We start from the raw sequence: 21,575 nt of genomic DNA, 5'->3' as shown, positions 1-21,575 counted from the left end.
ATGGCTGTAGGAGGAAAGGGTCCACCTCCTAACACCTCTCAGGTCACTCAATTGCTGAGGGAAGTCCAAGTAGGAACTCAAGGCAGGAGCTGATGCAGAGTCCACACGCACTGCTTTACTGGCTGGTTCCCTATGGCATGCTCAGCCTGACGTCATGCAGCACCGAGGAGGCTCAGGATAGCAAGAGTTTGAGGCCAATCTGATCTACATGAGACCCTGTCTCGCAGGGAGGGGGGTATATGATGTCAGGAGGTCACATGTATATTCAACCACAGAGACTGGAAGCCAACACCAGGCGTCTCCTTTCTTTGATTCATCTAGGCTGGGTAGAAAATGAGCTCCAGAAACTGTCCTGGCTCCACCTCCGCTGAGCTAGCTAGAAATGGGATGCAGGCTACCAGGCCATCTTTGTACATGGTGTTGGGGATCCAAACTCGGGTCTCACATTTGCACAGCAAACGTTTTGCCAAATAAGCCATCATCCACCACCACTCAATTCTTTAAGTGACTAGTGTGTCATTATTATGTGCTTTATATATTTAAAAAAAAAAAAGGTACTGTTAAAACCATTAAAACAAAAAACAAAAAGGACTATGATAAATCAAACTCTAAAGGGGATCTTTTAATGAGTACTGAAGAAATGCTGGCCTCCCAGGTTCCCTCCTGCAGGCTTTAAGTTAATATGTATAATGATTCTGAGAAGGATCTGCTTTCCCCCCCAAACCTAATCTTAGGAATGATCCCATATCCAAAATAAACTGAACTCGGTTACTTGTAAACCAAGACGACAAGCAACTGACTGGGCTCGTACCTCCACCATTATGATGTTTAAATGGGAAGAAAGGGTTATGGAGGAGACAACAAGGAGGCAAACACTGGAGTCTGGAGGTGGCAGTCAAGGTGAGGAAGCTGCTGCCCTGAATTCAAACCCCAGGATCCCACATACGGAGGAAGCAGAGAGCAGACGCCCACAAGACTGCCCTTCACACTGAGGCGCACACCTAGGTAAACAATGTGGTAACGAGTTCTGAACACTCACTTGCTGTATGTCATGCCCACCGCCAGACCTACCAACCAAGACACCTCACTAACCCCGAAGAGATTTTATAACCAGGGCACTGAAATGTCAGCTGACACCACTGCTGTGAACACGCTTAGCTTGAGAAGATGCTATCTTTGCTCTGTGTGCCTTCAAATGTTATGATATACATCCGTTCCATGGCACAGGTCCTTACACATCACCCTCGCTCTAAAGAAAATATAACCCGAGATAAATACTCAGAATCCTTAGAGGCACAACACCCAGTACTTGTTATGAAACAAATGTTAACCAAATAAATGTTTGCAACATCCTTTAAAAGTGTAAAGCAAACTCTGCACTACCCTACTACTGCGCTCCAGCTCCACTAACGTGACAAAGGGAGCCTAGGGTTTTAACAAGCACAGATCGGCAGCCAGTAAGTACAAGCCTGTGCAGTACACGCCTGTGCTGAAGACACATCAATGTGATTTTGGCTCACTGTTCAATAAACAACTATCTTCCCTTGTCTTTTTCGTCCTTCCTTGCTAGCTTTACTGGGGTATAACTAGGAAATACCAAGTGTACACACCTATGGTAATCCACATGACAATGTATGTGTACAATAGTAAAGTTACCAAACGCAAAAAAAAAAAAAACAATCAAGGAAATGAACATCGCTATCATCTTACATAGTTATCATGAAAATCGATTCCATTTTGACTACATCCAGAAAGGTGAACCAGTCAATGCCTATTTCAATGGCTTGTCTAGCATTCCTCAGCCTACACTTCCATCGATACAATGGAATGGGAAAGTAAGAATTTAAGAACATACCAAGGCTAGTACCATGAGCAATGTGTAAGAGAGCAGAACATTCACTTTCAAATACGTGTACACATTGCAGAAATAATTTTCATTGAAAAACTCCTTATAAGCTTGTATGTATTATGTCAGCTAAAGTGTAAGTACACACGCTGCAATATTAAGAGGAAAGTATTGTATTAACCGATCAGGGAAGTTGTTGATTTTATGATTAAAAAAATAATCAACTTTCAAATTCTGAATGAGAAATATGCTAACAATGTACACATATTAAAAAGAGCTTTCTTGGGTTATATTTTTCTTTTGTAAGGCAATAAATATTGGTTACGTTTCAAAAAAGCCAAATGTAAATCCACAGAATTCTCTTGTTTTGCAACACTTACTAAGTTAATTAGGTATCTCTTAAGAACAACATTTGCTCTCCAGCTAGTAATACTACTGAGACCAAAAAGCTTTAAGAGAAACAGCTACTTGGGAGCACGTCGTACACCTCTGACTATGAACAACTGGAAACCTCCCATCAGCGAGTCACAGGTACTATGAAACAACTAAAAGCTACTCTGTTCTCCTACTGACCTCTACAACAATGCAGACAGCATCTGCTTGGCATAGTCCAGATGCTGCCTGAATACCCTGCAGCCTAGAGCAACCTAGGAAGAGCCAGTGCTGCTCAACTGTTAGAGCATTAAAGGCCAAGTACAGAAAATCTAAATGGTTCTTCATGGTGATGCCCAGCATCAGCACCACGGCGATTTTTTAACAACCAGCCACTGAAGCAGAATGCGTCCCCACAACACTGGTAAACACACCTAGGAAGTCTGTATGCATGCTTGTGTGAGAAGTACCACAGAGGAATGACCAGTCACTGACTCAAGCAGCTACCGTCACAATTCCAGAAATGGTGGGTCCCTCGTGTAACATAAATGGTAACTTACTTTCCCATACCATTTAATTTACTAGGGTTATAGTCAAACACGTTTTGTCATAGAAAATGACACATCTAAAATCTCATTCTAAAGCAAAAGAAAAATTATTTTAGAAAATTGGGGTCACAAAAAATGAAAATCACCAACAGCTATACCAAAAATCATCATCAGATACCAGATACCACTCAAGATTTATCTTTTTCCCAGTTGAAATCATTTTCAAACATTAAGCTTACAATACAATCAAATAAAAACTCAAATCTACCAATAAAGGTAACTTTTTTTTAACAAAATGTGTCCCATCTAGCTAATCTATAAGTACACAGGTGAGTGCCTGCAACCCATCTGACCCACTGGCTATACTGTCTTTTTTAGTCTGAACACAGCCACTCAGAAGGAAGAGTCTCTGGTTTTTTTTTTTTTTTTTTGTTTTTCGAGACAGGGTTTCTCTGTGTTTTTGGAGCCTGTCCTGGAACTAGCTCTTGTAGACCAGGCTGGTCTCGAACTCACAGAGATCCGCCTGCCTCTGCCTCCCAAGTGCTGGGATTAAAGACGAGCGCCACCACCGCCCGGCTCGAGTCTCTGTTTTTACAATACCAGTAAGAGAACTATGAAGGAAGTAAACACACACTTCCAAACAACTTCTCAGGTTTTCATCTATACATTCAAATAACATAAGGATGAAAGAGAAGGGGAACTACAAAAAACAATATAGGGAGAAGGAACAAGAAACACTAACTCCCAGACCAGGTCGGCTTAAGGACCACACATGCAAGTGTTCCGCTAACAGCTCTTACCTTTACCTGTCAGCCTTACTGAAATCATCTTAACATCCATTCTCAGGGAAGATTTACTATGCTCCCATAGAAATACAGGGAGACATATTTAACCATAAAAGTAAATGTATTCGTTTTTAAAACAGAAATATTTTAACTTTAAAAGTATGAACCAGCTTTTAAAAGTCCAAGTGCTAAGAATTACTCTTTTGTTAGCATCACTATTAAACTCTGACACCAAGTCCCAGAGTCACGAACCCAGTAAGCACACCAACAGCCCCCACTGTCTCACAGCCATAGCGCTACTGTACTGCGAAATGTGAGTCACCTGTATGCATCGTCTTCTTCAAGTCTCATAGCATCCTGATGGGGTGGGGGAAGGGAGGGAAGAGTCCAGCGGCAAAACTATAACACTGTGTGAAGAAAAACAGATTATGATAAGAAATGGTGATGTAAGACAATTACCCCTAATTGAAGAGTATCTAATATAACTACCATCTCCAAAACATAGATAAAATTATTACAAATTAGTCAATTTACTAACATTTACAGTTATTTGAATAATTTCTATTCATTTATCAAAATCAAGCATATAAAAAATATAACAATTATCATGAAAAAAGTTTTAAAATATGCCTATGACCAATAACCATTCCAGGCATTTCTAAGCATCGAGTAAGCATAAGTAATATGCACTTTTATATAATGTATCTAAAGGAAATAAACCATTTTATGATCTTGTACAGTATGCACACACCAATACAACTTTTAATTTACTTTCCACAGTGACTTACTATCAAGGCAGAGGTAATAAAAGCTACAAATGTCAACATGTCAATCTACCAACATTATTTGTAGATTAAATTCAGAGACATTTTTCAAATGCAGTTATCCTGCTCATCAACACTCCCCCTGCTCTCTAAGTGGTCCACTTTTACTTTCTAAGAGCCCCGCCCTTCTACTTATGGTTTTCTTAAATTCATGACTGTTGAGACAATTCCTTGACGACCAGCGGGAAAGTGAGTGCAATCTCTCATGACTATCGATGGGGACCACACAGGAGCAGGAGAGAAGCAAAGACCACCAGGCTGAAGAATAACTCACAAGTGACACTGTGAGATCCAATGACTCCAAAGGAGCTGCTCGTGCTGGCCTAGCTCTCAAGGTGGCTGAACTAACTAATAAGCAAAGCCTATTGATTCCTAAGACAGGCTTGTGTGCTAACCTTTTTTAAACGCTTTTTAATGTAAATTTTAAAAAATGATTTATTTATTATTTTATTGCATTGGTATTTGGTCTGCTTGCATGTCTGAGAGGGTATTGGATTCCTCGGAACTTAAGTTACAGACAGTTGTGAGCTATCATATGGATGCTGGGAATTGAACTCAGGCCCTCTAGAAGAGCAGCCAGTGCTCTTAACCACAAAGTTTTTTAAAGAAAGTAAATGCAAAGAAACAACCCAACAAACACAAAGATGCTGTTAGTCATCAGCACTATAGATTATAAGAAAGAAAAGACAGACCCTATCTAATCTAAATCATCTAAGCAAGCTGTCCTTTGATTCCCTACACCTATAATTCCCTATAATTTACACAGTGATGTCCCCCTGTCAAGCCCTTTCACAAGCCTCTCTCAAACTTACTCTATGTTCTGAAATCACCATCCAAAGGTTTTACTGTCTGAGTGTAGCCCATTATGTAAGGTAAGCTAAACGAAAAAAAAATCTAGACTGAAAGAACTTACATCAATAACTCAATTCCCAACAAGTAAAGCTAACTAGCCCAAATGAATTTATTAGTAGAAATCCAAATAATGTAATAAAGTAATAAGAAAACTAAGTCTGAAGAAGGATATTTTTAGGCTAGTAGGATATATATATATATATATATATATATATATATATTTATAGCTTACTTAAAAATCTCCATTTATTGTTGATAAATATTTTGTTTTTCACTTATTTCTCCTACTTTTGAACTCTTAGGTTGAAAGTCCAACTCTGTCCTCCAAACAGCAGCAAAGGAAACACTCCACTAGTGAGTGATCGACTCAGAATAGGGGCTGAATTTGTGAATTAGTGTTAAACTGGAAACTGCCTGTTCTTCTGAAATCACTGCCTATATATTCCTGACCTCCTGATAAAGGACAGCCTTTCTAGGTGAGACACTGCTGCTACCAAGATAGACCCAAGCCAAGGAGCACCGCTTCTCAAGACAATGTTAGATTCACAGCAAGGTGTACGGCTAGGTGCACGGATAGGTGTATGGCTAGGTGCATGGCTAGCTTGTTGATGGTTAGGTGCATGGCTAGGTGTATGACTAGGTATGTGGCTAGGTGAATGGTTAGGTGAGTAAATGAACAATAAAAGTAATCATCACAATGTATTTGCTTCTAAAAATAACTGAATCAGTGGGATTAAATACTTTGACTTCATAGTCAAATTCTCTCCCCTCAAACATGGTAAGTCTTTAAACTTCTGTGGCATGGACTACAAAAACAACAGAGAAAGTGCCAATTCATTCTCTAGCTCTGAACTGTGTTTACAGCTGTACGTTAGCTCTTTACAATGTTCACCTGTAACATTTACGGTCTTCATCACAAACTGAATAGCTTCAGCATGAACAAATGACACGACTCCCAGAGAAGGCCTTATAAGACCGGGTCAAACAAGGGCTCAGCATTCCTTTGGTCTCGTCATTTTATTAACGGTTATCTGAGTGCTTTGCCTGCATATATACCTGTCCATACATGCCTGAGGCCTTGGAGGCCAGAGGAGGATACAGGTTGTGAGTTACTGTATGGGTGCTGAGACTGAAACTAGGTCCTCTGTAAGAACAGCTAGTGCTCTTTCCTGCCGCTGAGTCATCTCCAGCCTCCAGTACTCTTTTTATTAAAAGCTGATAAAAACTAAAGTCCTATTTATTCACTACTGATTTCACTATCTAAAGGTAAAAACAAACTCTGACATCTTTTAGAAACACCGTGCATTAGCCACCACTCATCTGAAAAGCTGACATTTACCTACAAGTCACACAGCTTGCTCTCGGTTTATCACCTACCTACTGGAAACTGAGGAAAAGAATCTGCACCCTAAGACATCCACTGCAGATAATCCCAACATCAGTCGGCTTTTTAGTAGTCTCACTTCGGATATGATTTTCTTTCTAAAGAGCCTTAAAACAGTCATTTTTTTATTTCTAAAAAAAATATATTCAATGTGTCCCTTTTCCCTCATAAATAAAAGTATTCTCAGAACTGTGGAGAACAACAGTAGACAATGAGAAATATCATGCACAACCCATACAGAAGGAATTTGTCCTGGTTCTCAAAATCTTTTAGTGTATTTCAGTTCACATTCTGCCAACAGCTATGAACAATTCAAGAACTCACTGTAAGTGGTTCTGAGAACTCTTTATTTGTCTGAGAACTCTGAATAAACCTAACCTATAGCTTGTCTTCAGAAAGCCACAGGCCATGGAGCACATGGTATGTAGGGTGGCTCTGAGCTTAGTGCCTGGGTGTCCGCAGTCACAGCCCATCTGCGGGGTTTACAAAGGACACAGGGCAGCCAGCATGCACAGCAGTCAAGCTCTGGCGAGGACAGATCAACACAGAGCCCAGGGAACCCAACTTCAGGTACAAAGCCTTCCTTAACACCACAAGGATTTGTAATGACACCCACCTAACAAGTGTCTCTAACTCCAAATCACTAAGCAGTGGGAAGCTGCTACAAAAGACAGAAGCACCACCATGATGCACACCCTGAGCCCAGCACTCAGAAGGTACAGGCAGGTAGATCTCTGTGAGTTCCAGACCAGCTGGAACCTCCTGGTCACCCCCCCCCCAAAAAAAAAGCAGATTTTTAAAACATCATCATATAAGGAATTTCAAAACCTAATTAGGTACCATTGTTATTAGGCTTAGTGCAAACACAGTTCTCTGCTGCTCTCTAACTGCACCTATGAAATCTATCTTTACAAAAGCTTCACAAAAAATTTTAATCTATACAAAAAATATGATGCACCATGGAATTTAAAAGGATAATTTAGGTGGTTTCAAAGGTACCAACTGAAAATAAGCAAAGCCCATTAAGTATAAAGCATCTTAATTTTGGGGTGAGAGATGGCTCAGCAATTAAGTACACTTGTTCTTGCAGAGGATCTGGGTTCAGTCCCCAGCACTCAAGTGTAGGCTCACAGACAGCTACAGGGGCTCTGACAATTTCTGCTAACTTTGAAAGGCTCCAAGCAGCATATGGTACACATATATACATGCAGATGAAATACTCAAACATGGAAAACAAAGAAATAGAAAAAAGAAAAGATCTACAATTTTATCACACTAATTAAAGCTATGATTCTCTAAAAATTGCACACTGTGACTGATAGTCATCCCCACACCTCCGTGCTCACTTATATGATTAAAGTGGCAGAAGAAAATAAAGTCTTTGCCATGTAGTTTTAGACATGCATTTTCCAGACTGACACTAGGTAAATGATTAGAAGGGAAACAAAGAAATGCCATTGTCTTGATACTTAGCACAGAAGAGGAAACAATCCATAGCTCTAATTCCCAATAAGATGATCAAGTGGTGTTACAAAAAAAGCAATTACACTAGCAGGGGACTGCAAGTGAAATTCAGAAAAACAAGAAAATTTATCAAAACCTCCAGAAAACAATCACAGCTCCTTTTTTTAAAGGAAAACCCAAAAGACTGTAGTAGTCACTACCATGCCAACATTATTAATGAAACTACGAGGAAAAGCATCTCTGCCGACATACAGCACACACCTACCACAGCTCACACGTTAGTGTATGCTGACACACAGCACACACCCACCACACAGCTCACACGTTAGTGCATGCTAACATACCCAACAAGGAAGCAGCCTCACTTCCACTTTACAGATGTGGAAAGTAAGGGTCAAGGAGACTAACAGGTCAAAGGCCCCACTATTTGTAAACTCCAGTCCTGTACCAAAGTTCTCCACACCTCAAGATGCTTCCCATTAAGTCATGAAACAATTGAGAAAATTGCAAAGATACAAGAATCTGTCAAAGTGTGACTTTAGACCCTGTTCTATCACAAACACAAAAGAAAAAAGTCCTGAAGTAATAAATTAGCAAGTTAAAAAATTTTAACTCGGAAAATGGAGTATCAACTGTTCCGAAACTAGTAATAAAATTTTAATTCAAACATATAACAGATTGCCACATAATCCTTCTATCACCTTAAAAAAAATCCACCAAATGAGAAAAAAGGGGTAGGGGGTAAGAAGCCAATTAGTGACACTAAACAATCAGACATCCACAAATACTGTAAGCACAGGTCTTGAATTGTTCTATTCCAACAGCACCCTGGAATGAGGAATGGTGAGTGCCCGAGCAAAAAGTTTGGGGTTGCTAAAATCATGAGAACAACAGGTTCCTGACCTAAGCACTAGGAAAAAGGCTAAGCTATTTCAACAAATCAAACCAAGTTCTAACTCAGCCTCTAGAACCTATTTTGGCCCCAAAATTAAATCAGGCACTAAGTATCTAGACTCCACAGTGAATACAGCAGAGGAGAGGAAAAGGCTCCAAAGCAAACCATCTACCTAATGCATACATAAGCTCTGGGGATCCTCTTCCACAGGGTCACTAAGTGCAAAGTGACAACTTCAAATACATGATCCACCCATAATGCCCTGCTCTGCTTGCTGCCCTTCGTCTTTTCTCAGTCCACGCAAACACACTAAGAGGCACCTGCAGATTTAGATGGAGTTTCCAGTCTATTAATGCATTTGTTCTCTTGATTCTGATTTAGAGCACGAAGCTTTCGAGGCCCCTAACTGCCGTTACCAGAACGACCGTATATAAAGCCGATGCCAGGAGAAGGACCCGCCATATGCACATCTACAAGTCCCAGGTGGCTCTTCACTCACATCTCTTCAAGTTCAAGGCCCACAGTCCCAAAGGCCCAGTGAACTCTAATCTCCCTGTTAGGATTCACTGCACAAGGCATCTTTTTCACTCACTTAACCCCCATTAATTACATAAGTCACACTATCATATTCATTGTTACACATAAGAAAACTAGGACCCAAAAAACTAAAACGCTCCAAATCAGACATATGCATGGGAAAAACATTAAGTTTCAGACTCAAAACCAGTGCTCTTGGTCCATGTTAAACTGAATTTACCATTTCCCATCACCTGCCTTGAGGAGAGAGAAGAATGTCATCTCCTGTATTCTTCACCTTGGTTAATGAATGTCACCACCAGCCCATGACCGCAAACCAAAACCTTTTCCTTACAACACATTCAACCCACAACCTCTTGGGATAGATTTCACTGCCTCACTGTCCACTGTCTATCTTGGCCAAGGTCCTCATTCCCTTTGGACTTATTGCTCCTGTCTTCTACCTACTACAGCCCATTCTCATTAGAAATGTGGTCCTTAGAAGCCAATCGTGCCATCAGCCCAACCTGTCATGCATAGTTACGCTATTCAGAAGGTAGAACTGCTTAAGAATGAGTCTATTCTCTGTTTCAAATTTAAAACTTCAAATCTTCTTACCATGATTATATAAAATAATTTTATTTTTAAAGGATATTAAATATAAAAAGGAAACTAAAATTCACAAAAAAAAATTGACTGTCCACGGTTTGGTGATGCCGTTTCTGCTCCTCTTGTAAAATTTGTATATCTTTCTATTTAGAGTTTACTTGAACGGTTAGAGAATGCCTCCGCAGTAAAGAATAATACAATACATGCTGGCTACTTTTGCAGAGGACCTAAGTTTGGTTCCCAGCACACACTTAGGGAGCTCCAGCACCCTCTTCTGGCTTCCACAGGCACCTGGCATATAAGGCATATATACAATACAGACACAAGCAGATATACACAACAAAAAATTAAAAAGTAAATTTTAAAAACTGAACAGAATATATCCACATTGTTTCCAATAGAATCACACCTCCTACTGAACAGACCTGGATGCAGTCTAGCAAACACCCCTGGGTAGGTGGTTTCCACTTTTTCACTACTATGAAATCTTGAAACTTGGTGCCTGCTTTTACTCATCTTCTAACAGGAATTAAGGGCAGAGTGATATGAACAGAGCAGACAGAGCAAAGTATTTTAAACTTCTCCTCTGGCATGCTTACTTACAGATACCACCTACAAATTATGTGCTCACACTTTCTCTTACATTCTAGGTCCTAAGAACTTAAAAGAGGTGGCAGATGGTCTGTAGGTTCTCTGTATTCAAACAAGCTTCAGAGTGAGTTTCATGCAATCTATTGCATTTTTCTCCCTTATCTGAACACCTAGGTAATCACTTGTGAATATGCTTCCTAAACAGAGCATTGCCTGTCAAACAGAAGGCATGTAGAACGAACATGTTCAATCACAGCCTACAGGTCCTTCTCCAACCTAGTTTCTAGGACAGACACATGAACTTCCCACTCTACCCTGATTGCACTGGTATTTCTAAATAAGATGGTCTACAAGTACAATAAATTTACATATATAATTTTTATATATAAAATATTACAATTAATTTAAATAAGGACATGCATGTATACTTAGTTGGCTATGTATACTTTAAAACACATATAATTATGTGTTAAGTTTAATAAATCATTGCTTTTATTTATCTTAGTTCTTAAGAAATAGAGAAAAACAAGGCCCAGAAATAACACAAACCATTGCAGAGTGTAGTTTACTTTCACAGAGAAGTGCTACTGTAACCACACTCTGGAAGCTGCTACTGCTAAAAATAGTGGCGTCCCACTTGGGTCCACAAGGTGACTAAAGCAGCAGCAACCACAGCATCTCTGCCTTGTTTTACGGCTATCTCCTTTACTCTGGGTCACCTAATTAGCTCGGCACGTCTACATGTAAATGACTCAGAGTGTGAGTCTAAATGCTGGTGACTCCTAACCTCTCATTCCTTCAGGATGACAAGGAACAAAGGGAAGAGTAACTGAGGCAGCTTACTGGATGCTTTTTCCTGTGTTCTGTTCCTGAACTCCGAGTCACCCTGGATTCCAAGAAAAGCACAGCATCCCAAACCTCCTTCCCCAGAGAGAGCAATTATCCATGAAGGAAAAGCTGTTCTCTGGAGAATAATCCTCTCCAGAGAACCAACTTGTCCTAGCCCCAAATGTAGTAGGGACTTCCGATTACCCTGCATGAACACAACTGAGGCAATTATCTACTGGGCCACTTCCACCAAGACCCTTAATTACACACACCTCCTGCCTGTACTCAACTCTAACGCTCTTATATCAGTTGTCCAAAGGCAGAGTTGGAATTACTGCCCATCCTCTAAGTTTGGTGCTGTTTAAAGCTCTTCTCTGTTCCTAGTCATCACTCCTTTACAGTGTGCTCTGACAGGTGAGCCAGCTTAGTATAGCTCCTGGGACTCTGTGACTAAAGCCTGTGTTTGCAGGTTCAGAATACCTGTGTCCTCCTAGCCCTGGGTCACTTCCCTGCACTCTCCCCTCCATTCATTTCACTTGCAACTCTCCCACCAAAAAGAATACTTGAATTTGTTTCCTGCTTAACTTTTTACTTGGTATCAGTAAAACTGCTTGGTGGCTCCTCTTCCCTTCCCCACCTCCCTGCCCTAGTCACATGTGGAGAAGTCTGCATCTCTATTCTCAGCACTGCCATGTTCCCATTCCCTTCACCAGTCGCTGCTGACATCTTTACTTTCTGAGTGTGTGTATGTGTTTGCTTTGGAGGACCTCAAACTCAATGCATAACACAGGCTGTAGAATCCTCCTCCCCCAGCTTCCCAAGTGTTGTGATTAAATACAAAGTATGGCCACCTAGTGTGGCCTCTATCAGCTATTTTAAAGGCAGGTATACCATGATCCCTCACACGACTTCTTTTATCTGTTCTAAACAATTTTAATGAAGACTGTAACTTTTAAGATGTCAGGGTGGGATTGATAGTTCAATGATTAAGAGCATCTGCTGCTGTTCCAGAGCACCTACGTTCAGTTTCCAGGACCCACATGGCAGCTCACAAGGACCTGAAACTCCAGTTCCAGAGTATGTAACGCCTCTTGTGATCTCATGCACACACATACATACATACACATATATATATATACATAATTTTTTTTAATTGTTGCAAGTTATCCCATTGCCTTTCCATCTCTTCTCCACGCCCATTTTAACCACTCTGACCCAGGGTCCTTACTTCACTGGAGGTGATACCAATGACCTCTAGAATTGTGCACTTCCAGGGCCTGATGGTGCATCAATAATACTACAAGTGGGTCTTCAAACCAAACTCCATGCTACACTGATGTGGGAGTGTCATATATCAATCTGTTGATTTCATTGGTTAAGTAATAAAGAAACTGCTTGGCCTCATAGCTCAGAACATAGGTGGGTGGAGTAAACAGAACAGAATGCTGGGAGGAAGAGGAAGTGAGCTCAGACTTCACGCAGCTCCTCTCAGAGTGAGAGACACATGCGATGAAGCTCCAACCCAGGATGGACGTAGGCTAGAATCTTCCCGGTAAGCGCACCTTGGGGTGCTACAAACATTATTAGAAATGGGCTAGTCCAGGTGTGAGAGTTAGCCAAGAAGAGGCTAGATATAATGGGTCAAACGATGTTTAAAAGAATACAGTGTCCGTGTAATTATTTCGGGGCATAAGCTAGCAGGTGGCTGGGATGCTGGGGACGCAGCCCCGCCGCTCATATTACAACATTACACCTCAAAGATTCTGATTCAAGAAACCAGAAAACATATCCAAAATTCTCTTTTCGGATACCCAGGACTGACCCTCCAGCCTCCTGCACATTAGGCAGGCACCCTACCACTGAGCTATGACTATAACCGCAGCCTTCTTTTTATTTATTTATTTGCTGCTTGAGACGGGGTCTCACTAAGTTGCCCAGGAAAAGTCACTCTGTATACTTAAAAGATCTTGAACTAGTGATCTTCCTACTTTAATTCCCAAAGAAGCAGAGCTTCCATCTGGCTTTGGACACTAGTCCCAACCCTAGATGCTCTCTGTGCAAAGCTCTGATGGGGGCTACCTTATCACTTTCCCCAGGTTCAGCATGCATATGGCTGCTACACATACCTTCAATAACAAATGACTTCCAATCCAGATTTAACCTTTTATAACTGGTAGTCATCACATCTCATCAGATATATTTACCACTTTCTGAACTGGTCCCTTCACCAATCTAAACTTTGTAGCTTCCTTACCTAGTATCTATTCTAATCTTCAACACCACCGCTTCAAATTCCCTCCCCATCCAGTTGACAGCTATCCTACCAGCTGGTCTGAATAAGCATTTCCTATCAGCATGCTCCAACAACTGTTGTATACTTAGCACACAGTGACATCCACCATTGGGTGATCTCTCACAGACATTCAGTGAACAGTCTGAGGCACTGGAATGACAGCAATGAAAACACTGTTCTGAAAGGAGGGAAAAGGTGGACTATAAAGTAGTTTCTGTCCCACCTGGTCCCACGGCCGTTCAGTCCCAAAGAAACACACTTATGTTAATTATATACTGCTTTCTTACAACTTAAATTAACCCGTAACTCTTGTCCACGTTTAGCCATGTGGCTCGGTACCTTTCCTCAGTGCAGCACTCTCATCTTGCTTCCTCTACATGTGGCTGACAACTGCATCTTTGCCTTTCCTCTTCCCACAATTCTCCTAGTCTGGTCACCCCCCTACACTTCCTGCCTTACTACTGGCCAATCAACGTTTTATTAAACCAATACAAGTGATGAATCTTTACAGGGTACAAGAGCATTGTCCCACAGCAATGCAAGTACTATCTGTATATTTAAAATGAACTATCTAAGAACCAGCATGACATATACGAACATAGTCACCTCCAAAGAGAAGCTGTTAAAAGCCTTCTCCACTTTGTTGTCAAAAATGAATTTTTAATTTTTGTTTTCTGATAAAACAAAATCTTATACCTTAAAGCTCTCCCCTGTAATTTTACTCTCAATGAGAATTTTGTGGAAATGAGGTAATACTGTCATAATCCTAACATATACACTTGTTAATGTTGCCAAGTCTATACTTCAAATCCCGCTAACCTCAACTAATTTAAATATTCAGACTTCAGGGACCTGGTTCAGTCTTGTAGCACAGACACTGCTCACAGGTATGACCCTCCAGTTGCAAAACAACAGTTTGCTTCTTGTTCTGAGATGTCCTCCAGTCAACACTTTAAACACATAGTATGACTGTTACTCTAGTCTCCATTTAAAACCAGTGAGAAAACAGTAAAATAAGACAATAAGGTCTGGTATCATCCTAATTGCCCTTCCTCCCATAAGCAGAAAGGTGTTCCTAAAGGCTCTGGGATGTATCCATCTAGAGAGTAGTTCACAACAGACTACCTACCATGGCCAACGCTTAGTCACAAGCCACCTCCCCAACCCCTCTGTGCAATTTAAACTCAAGCTGCTTACATTTCTTGTTTGGGGTTTGTTTGTTGTTTATTGTCTTTTTACACAGATTACAAATCCTCTTTAGAAACACTTCATTCTTCTGTCTCATTTCTAACTGAACACCAATACCCTCAATCATTCTTAAACCTCAATTCTGTGCTCCAATTCATGTTTTGATCATGTTCATCACACTCTGATGTGCACACAGTATATACAAACACTGTCAAAATAGGTTCCACTGTACTCCTCCAGGAGCAGCAATGACCCACACTTTGTTGTGTGTGTGTGTGTGTGTGTGTGTGTGTGTGTGTGTGTACCACCGTATTTGCAGTTGTGTCCAAATGTGTCTGTGGAGGTCAGAAGTCAGCATCAAATATGCTCCACTTTATTTATAAATATTATAAATTTTATTTATAAATACTTATTTATACATGTGTTTGTACTGGTGTGAATGTATGCTGGGAACTGGACTTGGTTGGCGTCCCTCCAGTTCCTCTGCTTCAATTTTTGGAAAGGCTCTTTCATTGAGCCTGGAGCTCACTGATTCAGCCAGGCTGGCAGGCCATCAGACCCCAGTGAGCCTCCTGTCTCCACCTCCCCAGCACTGACACTACAGTCATGCACTTGCCCAACCCAGATTGTCAATGGGGCTGGAGTTCAAACCCAAGTCTTCCTATTCTAACAAGCAATGACAGCCTAGCCACTCCACAGCCCACTTGTGCTCTAAGAACCTCATTTTACCACAGAAAATACAAGCTTTATATGAAAAAGCAGACCAGTCAAAACAAAAATTTAGAATACTAGAGCTCACCACAAAGAAATTATGGCAGGCTATGGTACATTCTATGTTACAAATAACGTGAAATAATTACGTCCTTACGACTGCTATGACTTGAAGAAAATTGTACATCAGAAAGGGCTCATACCTAAATTCTCTCTAGTTTTAGTTTGTTTGTTTTTGTTATTTTAGTGAATCAAAGCAACTTAGGTCATCGCTAAGCAATCTCAACTGCACAGCTCACGACAACACTGCTCAAGCATCAACTCTTTAATGCACACCACTTTCACCTTCACCTATTCTGTCTCGTCTTCTACTTCTCACTTCCAAATCCACAATTATGTCACAATGGGCCAATACCCATCCAGCCCTCAAACACCCCTTTTTGCTGTCCATCCCACAAGTCTTCCTTATTATCCACTTCTGCTGCCAAGACCATCAAGCACAACACCAGTGCTTTTCCTAAGGACGTGACTGCCTAGACATGGAGATTCTTTTTTTGATGCTGCTGCTACGGGTTGTTGCTGTTGCTGTCAGACAGGGTTTCTCTGTGCTAACAGCCCTCGATGTCCTGGAACTCTGTTTGTATTTCAGGCTGGCCACAAACTCAGAAATCCACGAGTGCTGGGATAAAAGGTATGCGCCATTACACCTGGCTGACAGAAATTTTTATCCCATGACTACCTACCCCTACCACCCTTCTAAGTGTGACTATACGCACACTCTCAAGTCACTGAAAGCAGGGCTTCAGCAACCACAGCTGATAGAGCAAAGGAGAACATGAAAACCATGATTATTAATCCATTTGCCTCCAAAATCATCTACATGGGTTTACTTTACAGAAAGTAAGGAAGTTGTTAATAGTTAAGATGAGCTGACAGGGGAATGAATGTGTCTACTACGTCTCAGTCCTGTATCTCATTCAATAAAAACAGCATAAAACAGCATTTTTGCTGGTGATTATTGTTCATAATCACCTACTCTATATAAACAACCAACACTCAGGAAACTTGAAAATGATCTCACGTAAGTAGCAACCCTCTTTCTAACAGGTGTTTGGGGCTGACAAGATGGTTCAGTAGATAAGGAAATAATGGATTCCTATAAATTGTCCTCTAACTTCCAAAAGTGTTCACTTACACACATGCTGCACACAAAGCAATGTAATATACATACGCATCTATATTAATATTATATGTGTGTGTGTGTGGTGAGACTACAATAATTCTCACACTACAAAAACAAGTGACCTACTAAAAAGAAACTAAAGAAACTTGACAATTCAGTGACATTTTAAGAGCTAAGCAAAACCCTTCGAGGTAGGAGGTGTTTGCTCCTCTTCTGGCAAAAACTGCCTAAGAAACTATTTTCCATGAGGTATGATTTTTAATCACTAACAAAAATTTACCTGCTTAAAGCTTTGATTTCTGTGATTTCTTTAAGAGAATACATTGTTTAAAAAATATTTAATATCAAAGTTGAGGGAGTTAAGGACAAAACTCCCTTTCAGATGTGTGAGCCACCCTCGTGTTGAGTTCACCACAGGAAACCTGCACTAGCCCTCCTAATAAACGACAGTTGTCTGGCACTCTTGCTGCAGGCACTGCGGACTCTAACGATTCCCGACTCTTCTGTGTTCCCAGGCGGTCTCATATTATATGCCATGCTAGCCCTGAACCTGTGAGGGAAGGATGACCTTTTGGGATTCTCCTGTCTCTGTAGTCCTGAGATTACAGGTGTGAGCCACACCTGATTACTCAGCACTAGGGACCCAACCCAGGGCTTTGAGAGCACATGCCCAGATGAGCTACAACCCTAACCCCCAAACTCTTTTTTCATTAAAAAAAAAAAATATATATATATATATATATCACATTTTATTATTATCTCCATACTTTATCAATACAGAAAAGCACAATATTCCTACTTAATGAAGATTAATTATACAATAATATTGAATTATCAGGTTTAGAGCTAGGGAGATTTTAATTCTGACATTCAAATCAATCCTTTGCCAGACATGGTACCAAATGCCTTTGACCTCAGAAATCAGGAGGCAGAGGCAAATGGATCTCGCCTTAGTGCCAGCCTAGTCTGTGTAGTGGAGTTCCACAGCTATGAAGACCCTGTTATAAAATAAGAAAAAGAAGAAAAAAAATCAGTCCTTTACTAAGAGGCAAGGAATACAAACACGAAGAGGCTTATGAAACCAGTTGCAAAAGCAAGATAAGTCTACCATTGTTTTAACTGAATAGTCAAAATGCTCTGCTTCACTTAAATATGTATAAATACATGTGTAACAGGAACATGAGCCTTCACCAAGAGAATACCCAGAAACCTTTACCAGGATTTCTCCCATCTAAGCACAACCAGGCCTGGCACAACTCTGCCTCAGAGACTAGCTGAATCGGGCACATTCAAAGTGGCATGGCCAAAGGCTGACAGCAATCCTTCTGATCAGATCAGTGGGCCTGGGGGGACGACCCAGCAGAAGGAGGAACTGAACCGGGATACAGGTACACACAAATGGAAACACACTTCAACAGCCCAACTACATGTCTACCTATCGATCCTCCTGAGATACAACTTCACACAGGAGAACACACACTAGCATTCTATCTGAGATACAACTTCACACAGGAGAACACACACTAGCATTCTATCTGAGATACAACTTCACACAGGAGAACACACACTAGCATTCTATCTATCTATAAACCAATCTGGCCATCATGCTGTAAAATTCCCATCATCATTCAGAGTAAATACGAGTCAAGCAGCAGAGATACAGAATGACAAGACAGCTACCCCCCACCCTGCCAAGGACTTTAGAGCACAAAGTGGAACACACACCAGGCGGTGGTGCCACACACCTTTAATCCCAGCACTGGGAAGGTAGAGGCAGGTGGATCTCTGTGAGTTTGGAGTCAGCTTGGTCTACAAACAAGTTCCAGGACAGCCAGGGCTACACAAAGAAATTCTGGGGGTAGGGATGGGTTATTAGTAAGAAGATTCAAAATTTGAACAATGAGTGGGGAGTCTTGAAATTCTAAGTTAATCAGTGAGTTAGCACAAAAGACTGAAAGAATAGCATGTGTCTCCAAATAATTACATAAGCATACAAAGATGTAGGGTACATGGTCCCCAGGAATCCAACTGGGCTGCAACTAATATGCAATGCTATAGGAGAACAGGCTACAACAGAAGAGAGAAATCTAAAGTAGCTGTTTCATGGATGGCAGTCTCTCATCTGCAGAGTTTAGGACCCAGAGCATTTCCTTGGCCAGATCCCAAAACTAGGCGAGGAGCACTGTTAAGCTGTTCACTGGCCTGACCTCACTTGTCCTGTCTGAGAGGCCTTTATCACTAAAGCAATATAGGTCCAATATCCCTGATCAAAAATGCTTGTAACCGGAAGTGATTCAAGACAGATTTTGGAATAACTGCACATGAGATATCTTACGACAAAAGTCTAAAGATGACTCTTTTATACTTTTTTTTTTTTTTTTGATTTTTCGAGACAGGGTTTCTCTGTGGCTTTGGAGCCTGTCCTGGAACTAGCTCTGTAGACCAGGCTGGTCTCGAACTCACAGAGATCCGCCTGCCTCTGCCTCCCGAGTGCTGGGATTAAAGGCAGACTTTATAAACAAAGCTTAAAGGTGATAACTTTTTTCTCTGTAATTCTATGCTTAAAACTAAAGTTTGTGGCGCTGGAGAGATGGCTCAGTGGTTAAGAGCACTGACTGCTCTTCGAGAGGACCATGGTTCAATTCCCAGCACCCATGTGGCAGCTCACAACTCTCTGGAACTCCAAGATCTGATACCCTCACACAGACAGGCATGCAGGCAAAACACCAATGCACATAAACTATTTTACGAAAACAGCTAAAGTTTGTACACAATAAAGCATTAGACTTGTGGCATCATGTCACCTCTCAAAGTCAGAAAAGTACAGACTTTGAAGCTTTCTTAGTATCAATTTTCTGATTATGGATGCTTAATCTGCCTAGTGCATCTGCCCAGTCAGAACAGCTAAGTCTTAAAAGTAGTCTCTTTGACTAAGCCTATTTCCTGCCCTTACATTTTGTACTCACTCTGCAAATGGTCTAACAATAAGAGCAAAACTAGTCTGAAAGCCTGAAACTGGGTATTTGAACCAACACAGAATGGGGAAAAATCTTTACCAATTATATAGCTGACAGAGGGTTAGTATCTAAACTATACAAAAAACCTGAACATCAAAATAATAACAACAACAATCCAATTAAAACATGGAGTATAGAACTGAATGTTCTCAAAAGATCAAATGAAAATGGTTGAGAAACACCTAAAGAAATGTTCAACATCCTTTGGGAAATGCAAATTAAAAGTACTTTGAGATTTCATCTTACCCTAGTCAGAGTAGCCAAGATTAACTTTAAAAAAGACAGCAGATGCTGGCAAGGATAGAGAAAGGAAAACACTTACTCACTGCTGGTGAAATGCAAACTGGTATAGGAACCATGGAAATTCATGCAGCAGTCCCTCACAGAGATGAAACCTGATCTACCCCAAAATCTTGGGCATAGACAAGTAGGACTCTACATCTTACTACAAAGACACTAGCTCATCCATGTCCACTGCTACTCTCTCCGTAAGAGACAGAACTGAAAAGAGCCTAGACGTCCATCAACAGGTGGACGAATATGCAACAACAGTACACTTACACATTGGTAGGAAAACTAAAATTCTGAGATTTGCAGGTAAATGGGAGATCTAGACACAATCATCCTGAGTGAGGTAACCAAAACCCAGAAAGACAAACACATGTTTTCTCTTATATGTGGATGGTAGCATTTAAGCTTTAGACATATGTTTTTAATTTAGAATATCCACAGAGGCTAGGTAACCAGTAAGGGACCAGCGGGAAGGAGATATTCTAAGGCAGGGAAATAGAGTATAATGTCATAAAAAGATAAAAGGGAATGAAGGCCATTGGAAAAGCCATATGGAAACCTACTACTGCAGAAGTTTCCTAAAACATAGAAAGGAATTTAAATAGAGTTACCATTAAACAGAGAAAGACACAGACCAAAGTAGACATTATCTACCATGTAAAATCCCCAGTACAGGGTATGGGTTACTTCTTACTGAGTCACTGGCCCAAAGGGGTATCACAGGCCCCCACCCCAAACATCACAGGCCACTGTCAATGCTATTGGTTTCCCTCCACAACATGAGATGAGGCCTTATTGGGGATGACACCACATATTTATGTCATTGAACATGAAGAAATCTAGCTGGTGCCCAACTAGAAGCACCTCACCCCTCCTAACTACTGTAAGTAGCACTAGAAGGTACAACCCACGCCCCTGGAGGAGAAAGGTATCTTCAATCACCCAGCTACATGCCCAGCAACAACAGCAACCTGCCTGCAAGATATATTGGTGTACTAGTAGCAACACATGTTATGAGAGCAACCAACCACTTTCTGACTGGATTTAAAGCCCATCCATGAAACCGAATGCATAAGACTAGACAGGTCAGCCAGGCGGTAGTGGCGCACACCTTTAATCCCAGCAATAGGGAGGCAGAGGCAGGCTGATCTCTGTGAGATCAAGGCCAGACTGGTCTACAGAGCTAGTTACAGGACAGCCAGAGCTGTTTTACACACACACACACACACACACACACACACACACACACAAACACAGTCTTGAAAAAAACAAACAAAACAAAAAATGGAGCAGAAAAATGTGGTCCACAGTCAATGGGAAGGGGAGCAACAAATCAGTACAAGATCAATGTTGGGGTGACCGTTGCTAGATTAAGCAG

At 41.0% G+C, this 21,575-nt stretch overlaps 1 protein-coding gene across 3 annotated transcripts in view; it reads right to left on the bottom strand.

Annotated features, from left to right (window-relative positions):
- Dyrk1a (dual specificity tyrosine phosphorylation regulated kinase 1A) overlaps positions 1-21,575 on the bottom strand; it is a 116,005-nt gene that overhangs the window by 73,712 nt on the left and 20,718 nt on the right. For all 3 annotated transcript variants that reach the window (XM_050162140.1, XM_050162139.1, XM_050162141.1), the window contains exon 2: positions 3,874-3,958. In XM_050162140.1, coding sequence (XP_050018097.1) covers positions 3,874-3,883 — 10 coding nt within the window. In that variant the 5' untranslated portion in view covers positions 3,884-3,958. The remainder of the gene's footprint in view (positions 1-3,873; positions 3,959-21,575) is intronic.

Source organism: Alexandromys fortis, unplaced genomic scaffold (assembly GCF_014885135.2).
Source record: "Alexandromys fortis isolate MF-2015 unplaced genomic scaffold, M_Fortis_MF-2015_v1.1 scaffold_128, whole genome shotgun sequence".
In the NCBI taxonomy this organism is placed as follows: Eukaryota; Metazoa; Chordata; class Mammalia; order Rodentia; family Cricetidae; genus Alexandromys; species Alexandromys fortis.
Note: the sequence above shows the minus strand (reverse complement) of the source record. Positions and strands in the feature narration are given on the sequence as shown.